The sequence below is a fragment of the Carya illinoinensis genome, chromosome 15 (genome assembly GCF_018687715.1).
Source record: "Carya illinoinensis cultivar Pawnee chromosome 15, C.illinoinensisPawnee_v1, whole genome shotgun sequence".
NCBI lineage: Eukaryota > Viridiplantae > Streptophyta > Magnoliopsida > Fagales > Juglandaceae > Carya > Carya illinoinensis.
Window position 1 is genome coordinate 7,793,077 of NC_056766.1, and position 12,541 is coordinate 7,805,617.

The 12,541-nt window shown below is 34.2% G+C and overlaps 2 protein-coding genes across 2 annotated transcripts; one reads left to right on the forward strand and one right to left on the reverse strand.

The window, feature by feature from the left end:
- Positions 1-1,162: 1,162 nt before the first annotated feature.
- LOC122296612 lies at positions 1,163-3,534 on the reverse strand. The gene is made up of 2 exons (XM_043106412.1): positions 3,175-3,534; positions 1,163-1,651 (listed from the first exon to the last, which is right to left on the reverse strand). Exons 1-2 carry the CDS (start codon positions 3,532-3,534, stop codon positions 1,163-1,165), a joined length of 849 nt encoding a protein of 282 aa, XP_042962346.1.
- A 3,239-nt stretch (positions 3,535-6,773) lies between these two features.
- LOC122297834 (3-oxo-Delta(4,5)-steroid 5-beta-reductase-like) lies at positions 6,774-8,519 on the forward strand. Its single transcript, XM_043108037.1, has 2 exons — positions 6,774-7,103; positions 7,201-8,519. Exons 1-2 carry the CDS (start codon positions 6,789-6,791, stop codon positions 8,335-8,337), a joined length of 1,452 nt encoding a protein of 483 aa, XP_042963971.1. The 5' UTR covers positions 6,774-6,788; the 3' UTR covers positions 8,338-8,519.
- The last annotated feature ends 4,022 nt before the right edge of the window (positions 8,520-12,541 follow it).

Genomic DNA, 12,541 nt, shown 5'->3' on the forward strand with positions numbered 1-12,541 from the left:
GTAAGATGGTTTATTTCCATGTTAATTGGATGTATGCAGATATTTAGCAAGTATCAATTATAGAAAGATGTATGTTTCTTTTGTAGAACAAAATTAAGGAAAACCAGTGCTCTTATGGATTTTCATGAGAATCTTTCCATTGAACTTAATCTATAATGTGTAGGGAGTGTTTTAGCGTGCTTCTAAAAATCAGCTAATTAGTAAGTAAATGATCAAAATATTCCATACTTTTACACTGAAATGATAATGTCAATTTTGAGGAAAATTAAGAAAATGGGACAGCAAAATTCTAATTAAATTTTAGCTAATATAATGTGAAATTATCATTTATTTTAAAACGATAAAAAAAATATAAATTTAATTATTTATATAATTTCATATGATGAGCTTCCACACATCAAGTTGTTAGAGCATTGGCATTGGATTGGCTGTCCTAATATTCAAAATTTGAAGAATATGTAACTTTTTATTTTTTAACTAATCACTTAATTCTTAAAATCTACATTAGATTAGCCATCACATTCTTTATAATAATAAAATATTATTATTTTATAATTTTTATTTTATAATTACTTTTTTATTTTATTTTTCTAATGTGATATAACCTACAATAATCACATTCCTTTTCATATTCATAATCTAACAATCTATAATATAATAATCTTATATGTATATAGATGACAAAATCTCATATGTAAATAAAAATTCCATATGTACAATCCATAATAATCCCATATTTATAATATAATAAACTCAAAATATAATAAAATAACATATGAGAAAATCACAACCCAACAACATATAATAAAATAACAACCCAACATTTACATGTACAACTTAATGCTGTTCAAAATAACAACCCAACTTGTGTGCATCGGCAACATCAGATTTTTGACAATATTCTAACTCCAACAATCACTTGTGTGCATCTGCATCCATAATAACAGCCTAACAGCCCTACAAAATAACAGCATCTCTAACATAAAGTCTATCCAACAACCATACATAACAGTCCAACAAAAAGCCACAAAATAGTTAGCAATAGTTGCTGCCCAGCCACATTTATTTAACACCACATGTGGCTGCCTAGCTACTAAAACCAATTATGTTTCTATTAACAAAATAATATTAAGTAGATAATTACTGGTTGAAACAAAGATGGCTACACACCTTCAAAATCAAAAGATGGAGATGGAGGTGGAGATGTAGATGAAAATCGCTTCCACGATTCCTTGAAAATCTCTTTTTGAATATTCAAGAAATACTCTTGCTGCATTGTATTCATCCCAGCAAGATCTAATTTCATTAACTTCATATCGATCTTCATTTTTAACATATCATTCTTCCTCTTTTTCTCCACCAGTAAATCGTGTGCCACAGAATTACTCTTGCTAATCTCTTGTTTTCTCTCAGAAATGTATATGGCTCTGTCATTTCTCATGCCATTTAAGGCCTCGGCAAATTCAGTATCATAAGTTTCTCCTGCCTTTCTCTTTCTCTCACTCTCTTTCGCAACCTTCTTGCCTGGAGGTCTCTTAAAAATGACCTCTACGTTGTCATCTAAAGTGTCGTCTCCTAGTGGAGTCGAGTCCGCAATAGTAGCGCGTTTTCCATGTGGTTTCCTTCTCATTGACAATATGGAAACATGCTGCTGCCATTTTGGTTGGTGTCTTAATAGACACCAACAATGTTCCATGTTGTATGTGGCCTTCTTAGTCTCTCTATACATGATTTTGACTCTTTTAATCTAAATATGCGAATGTAGTGAGAATGTGATTGTTGAACCTAAGATTTCAAGTTTTGTGTAATTATATATTTACACATGGATTTTGATGATAACAAATGAATTCAAAGAATAAAGAAATCTCAAGCTCAAGTTGTCTACACAATGGAGTCAAGCACATCAAGGAAACAAGCATGAGCAAGAAGGGAACAAGTTCACATTAAAATTATAGAGTAATGTTGTAAATCTCTTCAAAATTCGAAATTAGGATTAATGCTCAAAATTAATATTTTATCATAAAGCATTAAAATACATTTTCCACATGTGCATGAATATTTTTGAAAATTAAATTTGAAAATTTTGAAAGATAATTGATTGTCATCTTTTGCATGTGCATGCCTTGATTAAAAGGTTGAACTTTGAAAATATTAAAGATGATTGATTGTCATCTTTCACATGTGCATGTTTTATTTGAATATTTTCAAAAGTGATTGATGCTTTTTTAGACTTATACAAAAGGTAGATGATTTTGTTTGAAAAATTTGAAAAGTAAAGTGTGCTCATTTTGTCATATACAAAAAGTAAAAGATTAAGTTTGAATTTTTTGAAAAGGAAAGTGTGCTCATTTTGTCATATGCCAAAAGTAAAAGATTAGGTTTGATTTTTTTGAAAAAGTGAATGATGTTGTCTTTGACAATTGAAAAAGAAGAATCTTTTATTTGAATTTTTTGAAAAAGTGAATGATGTTGTCTTTGACATTTGAATCTTTTTAAATTTGAATATGAAGTCTCATATGCCTATAAATAGATCATTTGAGAGTTTCACATTTACAACACCAAGAGCATACAACATTCATTCAAAACTTTCATTCTCTCTTCTCTAAGCATTGAGCCTTAATCCTTGTTCATTTTGAAAGATATAGTTTGCGTTGTATTGTTCTTATTTCACTCATTGAGGAGTGTTTTCTGATAACCTACCCACTATCAGCTCTTGTATCAGAAAAAGTGTGTGTATAACCCTTGTGTGTGTAGAAAGTATTCTACACGAGGAATAGTTGAATCACCACGTGTAAGGTGATTGCAAGTGTAGAGGGTATTCTACACGGATCCTTTGTAGCGGTGTTGTTCAAAGGTGTAATAGGTTTCTATCTCCACCTGAAGGAGGTTGAATAGTGAATTTGGGAATCCTCAAGGGGTAGCTTGAGGCGAGGACGTAGGCAGTGGGGCCGAACCTCGTTAACATACTGAGTTTGCTTCTCTCTTACCCTTACTCTTTATATTTATTGTTATTTCATATTTTATTTATATTTTATATTATATATTTGATTTATAATTGTTATTTTTTTTAATACAAATCAATTCACCCCCCCTCTTGTGTTAGTTATCTGGGCAACAGTGATAATAGAATTTCAGTAAAAAAATTCAAAACCAAATTTAGTTAGAAACTCATACCTTGTACTGCTCTGTTGCACCACTTGGATGCAATGCTTCTACTTGGGCCACAGCAGCACAAAACTTATTTGTGCATTTTTGGATCACTGGCCATCGATTTGTCAATGACCCTCCAGAACGATTTGCCATGCTAGGTTTTTTATACTCATTATAATAATCACTAATTTTCTCCCACATTTGTGAATATTTTTTATCTAATCCCCGGATAGCATCCACGCTAATATTGAGCCAAGCTGACACGAGGAGATTGTCCTCCTCTACGATGAAAGACACACCTCGTTGTGTTTTCTTACTATGTGTCCTATTTTCACCTGCCAATTGTGTTGCTTGGAGTCTAACATTATCATGGCTGCTAGTCATTAGGGTAATAGAGATTCCTTGTTCACTACTTTGCAATAGAGTCGTAAAAAAAGGATCTTCATCAAATGTGATGTCTATCCTTGATTCAAATATTCATGTACAAAATCAGGACTAGACTCATAACTCCAATAACAGCTTAGTACATAAAGTGTTGTCCAAAGTTTAATACAAAATAACATACAACAGCCATGCATGAATTATACTTTAAATATTCATATGTGAACTAATAATAAGGAAGAAACCATAACATACAAATAGTTCAATTCGTACAAATAGGAAGAAACCAAAGTTTGGATGAACTAATAACATACAAACAGTTCATTCTAATATCTATTCTACCATAACATTTGCAATTATACCTTAAAGAAACCATGCATAGTTAATTTCAACTCAGTACATAATTGTATGATCTGTGATAGACAACTGTGTAATGCTTAGTACATAATTGAAATCACATAGACAACTGTGCAATGTTCAGCTCAGTACATAGTTGTATCATTTTGGTTCAACTCTGTGTTAATTAAAGTTCAACATTAATTAACCTAAATTTTGATTTTGGTTTAAAGTTCAAGATTAATTGGATAGTCTATTTTCTGCGCCTAAGATTCTGGTGAAATGTATTGATAAATGATCATCTTAGATTGAAAAGACCAAAACTGCTCATGCAACCTGAGCGATATGAACAATATAGACCCTTGAGAAAAAACTTGCATTTGAAAACTAGCTTGCAAGAACAGGGTGCTTGGAAGGCTATACACACACACACACACAATTAAGTTTACATTGAAACCATGTAAGACATAGTTAACCTTGCACTCAAGCTATGTTGGGCACCCAGAACCCAATTTAGGGCAGCTGGTGGAGACATCATAAGTAGAAGAGTGGCAAAGTGGGTTTTGAAATATGAAAATTATGAGATGATTATAAATTATGATTTATACCTATGCCATATAATTGCAAATGGAAGTATTGAAAAGTAAAAGGGTCTCATTGCAGCAATGGAAGTATACGGGTGATAAGTGTTGGAAAGCATATGAAGGACGAGCTACAAGGGAATGCATATGGTCCACTTTGGGAGAGAGCATTGCTTCCAAACTAATTAAATTCTGAAAAGAATATTATGATATTCTATTATGTGCAATGGAACTACATGCATGAGAGTGAAGCTGCCATGCTTAAGGTCAGGCCTTAGGTAATTAGTCCATCTTAGCTTGCATCGTTTCCCTTTTTAATTTTAAGTCCTGTCAAACCTCCTTACATACAGTATAAAAACAATCGGTCATAACTTGTCCATTTACAAATCATGTACATCTGATCCAACCCTATAATATTGAACTAACCTGCTTTTTTAGGAAAATAATACACATGATGTTCCCAAATACAAGACAAAGTTACAGGAGAAAACAAAACAGGATTAGGAATCAAATCCCTATTACAGTTTCTCTTTTTTTTTTTTTAGTTGCCTGAACATTTAAAAGTACGTTATACTAAATAAGAAGACTGCAGGAGAAATCAAAGAGGGTAATGGTACTAGATTACAAAGATCAAGCCAAGTCATGGTAATAATGTATTACAGAACATATGTAAGGTTTAAATTCAAAGAGGATGAATTTATGAAATTACAAGTTTGATTTTGGAACACAAGATTGCATTATTTACTTAATCAGAATGTAAATGAAAATTTGCTTTGACAAGAATGGGCAAAATGTGCCCTTCCACAAGACGGAAGAAAGAAAAAACCGATTTCTTAAAATCAGAGCAAAATGTCACCAAAAAAATCCCAACAACATCAATAAAATCAAACCCAAACAACAAATCAAGAGCAGGAATCAAGGCTAGGGTTTCGGATTTTACTGTGTTGTTGGGCATCAGTGTTGGAGTGAAGTCGTGGCGATGCTGTGCTCGAGAGAAGGAAGTGAAAGATGAAAGAAAAGAGCTGCGGGAGAGAAAGAAGGGAGAGACACGGGAGAGGGAAGAAGAAGAGAAAGAAGAAAAAAAAATGGAAGAAGAAAAGAATGGTTGTGATACGCGGGAGAGAAGAGAAAGGAAGAGAACCGCAGGAGAGAGGAGCTGAAATTAATAAACAATATATTTGGACATGCTATAGGACTTTTCAACTTTGAAAAATAAGAAGAAAATATTGTAGCTCATAATTTATATGAAATGAGTTTGACTAATCCGATGTAGGGTTTCTATTAATAAAATCAGTCAAATTTAAAAATAAAAAGTAATTCGAACAAACTGATGCCAATGCTCTTATCGAGATAGCGAACAAGTAAAAAGTATTTTGAAAAAGGAAATTAGGAAGAAGATAAAAGGTACAAAAAACAATTTAGAAGAAGATAAGAAGTACAAAAAGCATTTATAACAATATTGATATAAGTGTGGAGAGGATAAATATAGTGTAATTATTTTAAAAAATACTAAATTTATTATTAAAATATTCGTTTTTCTTTATATAAATTTTGCATGTATTATTTTTTAAAAAAATTATACCATATTTGAGCAATTCATAATTATAAATATTATTTCTGATTTAAAAAGCTTTTGAAAGTGACTTATAGACGTGGCATTGCAACATATGACCAGATTCGTTGTTTTAAGATTGGAAACGATACCCTTATAATTTATCTACAATTTATTTATAATTTATCAATAAAATAATATTTTTTTAAATTTTAAACACATCAAATTAAAATCAAAATTAAAATAAATATTTAAAATAATATTATATTTTTAAAAAATTATAAAAGAATTGTAGATGAGTAGTTATTTTATTTTATTTTTAAGATTACGTATGATCGTTCGTTATTCTTTTAAGATTATATTTGACTTTAAACCATCAAAAGTAATAGACTTTGTCAACATTTTGGAATATCAAGCAAATACAGACAGCTTTATGAACGCGTTTGTCAAATCGATCTTATCCAACTTTGTTTTTAAAAGTTCCCAAAACTAGTTCATCCTCCTTCAATGATGTCATGGCTGGGGTCATCTTTGTAGACTTTGTCTTGGAATTTCTGTCTTTTGTTCCTGGCTTTAAACAGACAGCTCTTTGTTTAGCATCTTGGTTTCGAGTCCATATATATAAGCCGAGTAATATATAAGCCGAGTAATTATTAAAAAAAAAAAAAAAATTTATTATTAAAAAATTAATTTTTTATATAAATCTTTTATTTTATTTATACTTTTCAAAATTATTAGGCTACGATTAGAATTGACATTTGTAAACATATTTTCTGAAAACGTTTTCTATGACAAGTACCAAACGATCCAAACTGTTCCATAACCTCCCAGAAAGCCAAAATGATGTCAAGGCTGGGGTCATCTTCGAGATCGGATTTTCTGCTTTTTATTCCATATATAAGTTAGAGCAGAGTGCTCCTACATATTTAACCACTAAGAGAGAGCTTAGGAATTTGGATCGAAGGTCGGCTGGAAGTAGCAGGACTCTTTCTTCCAACCCCACTCTCTTCTTCCTTCAATTTTCATCCTTTTGTTTCTTCCTCTCCCACATTCTCATAATCATGATCAACTGGCTGTGGGCTAGAGCTGTTGGTGCTACAAAGGCAAAAACTTTTTTTATTCCCCAATGCTTATTCTCAATAAAATACACCCACTTGCTGTTTCTTTGCAAATTAACTCAGCTTTTATTGTTTTTTGCAGAGGATAAACGAAGCCGAAGAAGCAGTACCACCAGGAAGCTACCAAAGTGTGGGCCTGGTGATCGGCGTGACTGGAATCGTGGGCAACAGCCTCGCCGAAATCCTCCCTCTCCCTGATACCCCGGGAGGCCCGTGGAAGGTCTATGGCGTGGCGCGTCGTCCTCGTCCCAAGTGGAATGCGAAGCATCCAGTCCATTACATCCAGTGCGACATCTCGAACTCAGGCGAAACCGAAGCAAAGCTTTCCCAATTAGCAGATGTCACCCACATCTTCTATGTCACTTGGGCTAGCCGACAAACCGAGGCCGAGAACTGCGAGGTCAACGGCGCTATGTTCAGCAACGTGCTCCGTGCTCTGATTCCGAACGCTCCGAAACTCCGCCACATCTGCCTCCAGACGGGAGCTAAACACTACGTCGGACCCTTCGAGTCTTTTGGCAAGATCCAACCCCACGAGCCACCTTTCACGGAGGACTTGCCCCGACTGAACGTGCCGAATTTCTACTACACCCAGGAGGATATTTTGTTTGAAGAGGCGAAGAAGAAGCAAGGCTTGACTTGGTCCATTCACCGACCCAACGTTATATTCGGATTTTCCCCCTATAGCATGATGAACGTAATAGGCACGCTTTGTGTATATGCAGCAATATGCAAGCAGGAGGGGCTTCCTTTGAAGTTCCCTGGAAGCAAAGCGAGCTGGGAAGGGTACTCAGTGGCTTCAGATGCTGATCTTATTGCAGAGCAGCAGATATGGGCAACAGTAGACCCGAATGCAAGGAACGAAGCGTTTAACTGCAACAACGGGGACGTGTTCAAGTGGAAGCATCTTTGGAAGGTGTTGGCGGAGAGATTTGGGATTGAGAAGTATGGATTTGAGGAGGGTGAGAAAGTTAGCTTGGTGGAGATGATGAAGGACAAGGGACCAGTGTGGGAGGAGATTGTGAGGAAGAATCATCTGCAACCCACGAAGTTGGAGGAGGTTGGGCTGTGGTGGTTTGCGGACTTGATGCTGTGTGTGGTGGGTGCGTTGGACAGTATGAATAAGAGCAAGGAGCATGGTTTCTTGGGGTTCAGGAACTCCAAGACTTCTCTAATCACTTGGGTTGATAAGATGAAAGTCCACAATATTGTACCTTGAAGGTTGTGACTTGTGAATGTCTTTGGACACGACGTTAGTCCTTTTATTTTATGTTTTTTTTTTCCCCTTTTTGGTGAGCACTTCTACGCATAAAATATCGTTTTGGTTTTAAAATAGGTAAGAGAGTGTTGTGGTTGTACGTTGGGTTTATAAATAAGAACATTCAAAGGAACTTTATGTTTGGTTTTGGCATGTGATAAGTATTTTCGAGAAGAGAAAAATGCAGGTTAATTCGGTTTGGACTTTGGAGTTGGACTAGAGCTAGGATAGAAGTTTTTAGAACAAGGGCGAATTGGGGGAGAATTCAATAAAATATACATCATTTTTATATTCTATATAAAATTCCATAAAAAGAGTCTTTGGGAATAAGAACTAGCTTGTTTATCGCCTTTCTGGCCCCTGCCAACTACACGCGTTGCACTATTAGATTGCTGATTTACAAGGAGCAAAGAGTGATGAAAAAAGTGAGGGAGTGTGCCTCGTGCCATCCAAAGTGGCAAGTGGGCCTGCAGAGCCATCCATTGCCGAGGCTTCGACTGTCAAATGCGCAGCTCCATCGTATGTTTAGACTTCAAATCTTTTAGATTTGACCATCTACACTATAAGATAAGGATAAGAATATATAATGTATGAGATTTCACATTATTCATTTCAAAAAAAAAAAAAAGAGATTTCACATTATTTAAAAATAAAAAATTCTTATTCTTTATAATGTTCTAATAGGGCGCTAATTATATCATTGGCTAGTTATTTTAGAGTATAAGTCATCTGGTTTGGAAATTTCATTAAGTCGTTACAAATAAGATTAGAACCTATTCCAACAAGAAATATGGGACTTGAGACGTATTACCTACAACGAACAGGCCCTACGAGGATGTCAGAAATTTAAGGGAGTAGATTGTGATACCCCATATGATAAAGATAAGAGTAGGTTGTATATAAGATATCATATTGCTTGAAAATGAGAAGTTCTTACTCTTTATAATATTTCAATGAGGATCAAAGAAAAATTCTAAACATAAGCCCATACACTACACACCATCCATTTTTTTAATTTTTTTAATTTTTTTCTTTTATCAAATGTTTGTTATATGAATAATGAATAGAAAAATTGAATTAATGTTTATTATATGAATAATGAATAGAAAAATTGAATTAGTTTAAAAAGAATAAATTTAAAAAAAAAAATAAAAAATAAAAAAAAGTGAGGTGTGTGGTGTATGGGGCTTATGAGTAGCAATACTTAAGATCAAATTGTATTATTAACTAGTCTTTTTAGAGTATATATAATGTGGTTTAAGACTTCTATTAAGACATTATATACACCCCTCCTTAATAGGCGTGTGAGCCCTATAGGTCGGTACAGATCTACATACTCCACAAACCCTTGCAAAGATGTGATCGAATTGTTTCTCCATTCCCACCTATCTTACAATTGAGTTGACACACTATGTTATCCAAGTCTATGGAATAAAATACAGAAGCCATCTTCAAGTACAATAATTGATCAAGAATTGGTGCAATGCTATCTACGACAATCTCTCACGGCTACGTTAGAAACTTTAGGTTGGGCCTTTTGAAGACTGCCTACAAAAACCACCTTCACAGTTGATTTTCACTTGAATTATATTACAATCTATCACTAATATTTTATAAAATAATATTAGATATAATTTTAGAGTGTGCAAGGTCATACACTTTTCAAGAAAGAATGTAGTCCACTATTAAAAATATTTTTTTATGGGCTTACACATTTACCTAGTTTTTTAAAGAGGGTGAAATGTACTAGTCATTTCCCTGTTTTTAGGGCTGTTCATCCAGATTCCGACTAGGGAACCTGGACTGGAACCTGAGTTCCAAACTTGGACAGTGTAGCTGAGTCTGACTTGGGTCGGAACCTGGATGAATTCGGATTTTGAAAAGAGAAAACCTTCCCACCGGTACAACTGTTAATATCCAAATAACAGCCCTCCAATAAACTATTGCCACGTAGCTCCTTCATTTTGAATCTTATACGCTTGACTACAGCTGATCGGGTGTATGCTTTCTACTGTGGTCATCTTCTTTTCTTCTTCTCTCTTCCACCGAAGTCCCAAAGTTTCAACCCCAAAAATTCCCCTAGTAGGAACGTACTATTGTATCTAATTACTCTTATATATACACAGGCTTAGCCTCAATGGGGGCTCATTTGGAAAGATGGATGGTAGGAGCTGTGGACGAATTGCTACTGAAAATGAGTGGGTTGATAAGCCTTGATGTCGGCGGGAGTTTTTTTGGAATCAAAAGATTTCATTTGGTGATCAACGCCATCACTGTCGTGCCCATTTGTATGTATAGATAGAAATCCATATGTTTTTGTAGATTTGGGGAATAAGTAAAGTGAGTTGCAGTTTGGGTTGGGTAAGTGAGTTGCAAAGTGATAAGGTCCATCCAGCTCTCCATTACTTTTATCTCTCTCTCTCTCTCTCAAACTAATATATATATATATATATATATTTTATCTTTCATAGTAGAGTTAGCAAACCCATAGATATTATATATTCAAGGCAAATCGGTATCCATTGTAGGGTGAAGTTGGAGTTTATCACCAGGAACTCAAACTGTGCGACGAAGATTCCAGGTCTTGCACACCATTGAAGAGTGAAGTTGGCAACAACAGTGGCATGGGTTTTAAGGAGGTTGAATGCTTGGGGTTGACGAGCGGAGTGTTAGAATATAGAAGAAAAGGGAAATTTCTAGAGATGGAGGCTTCGATGGAAGAGGGAAGAAGGGAAGAAGAAAAGGGGATGGTTTCTCTCTCTTTTTCATTTGTTATGGATTTTAATTAGGTGTGTGTATGTGTAGTGTAAATTTAGATCACTATCCTACGTGTCTATTTATAATTTGGGGGCTGTTATTCTGCTCTTATCAGATGGGCTGTTCCGAAGAGGAACTTTTTTGAAAATCTTGATTCCAAATTTGAACACCTTTTTTTATTTTATTTTTTAAGTTGGATTTAGAAGTCATATTTCAAATTTTTTATTCTTTTACGAACAAAACGGGCGAAGCCATAACTTAATCTGGAAAGATGACCCATGGTCAAGAGAATTGGCCCAAGTCAATTGGGTAAAGCTTCCCCATCTGAAGGGAAACTATTCAATACATTTGAAATTGTCACAAAAATTGTAATTTATTAGAACAATCTCTTGTTTAAATCAAGCTGGTTTAGTTGCCTTTCCAGTTTTTGTATATTATTATGTATGATGTTGAAAATGCCTCCAAGTCTTTGTCCCTTGGCAAGCTGCCCCAGTTCCTCGAGTTTACTCCAAGTCCTCTCATCTCTTTGCCTCATTGCCTAAGTAAAAGATGAACAAAGGGGATCGTGAATAATTAGGTGGCCCTAAAATATTTATACCATCTTCTTGAGAATCACAATAGATGATGAGAATCACAAAACCCTAAAAAACTTGAATCTATCTTCAGGTCAGTGTCTTCTTAATGATTCATGAGGATGAGAATATGCTTTACTAACAGATGATGAGAATCAATAAACCCTAAAAAACTTGAGCATAAAAACGAAATAATTCACTCATTCATCATTAAACAAACAAACCCATAGACCCATATTCCAAGCACACAAATGGATTCTCATTTTTTTTTTCTCCAAATACACCCACAAACAAATATTTTGTAGAGTCTTCATTCAACTAAACATCCCTAGACAGCCAGCCACTTCTCTTACCGAAATTAATAAATAAGAACATAAAACATAGTTTAGATATCTCACCTTTCTCTTAACATATGCTAGCACAGATCTGACCCAGAAAATATTTCTCATAAATATTTTCATTAAAACATTCTCATCAAAACATATCCAAATCAACAAAGTAATTAAAGGAAAAAAAAACCCTAAAAAAACAGCATTTTCTGGGTCGTTTTCATTTCTTTTTCCCCTTTTCATTTTCTGTACCACACTCCATTTTGGGTTGCTTTCCTTCCATTTTCTACACAAAATGTTATAAAGATATTTTCGTTGGTTTTTCATTTTCTAGCTAACTCTGATATTGTCTTCCATTCATTTCCTTTTATTGCTAACTATTTTTATCTAAGTTTGATTTTTTTTTTACCTATTTATTGCTACCCATTCGACAAGTTCACCAAATTACTAGATCTACCCAAATTTACATTCATTGTTTACAGATCAGGAGAGAGACTTACCGAAAGG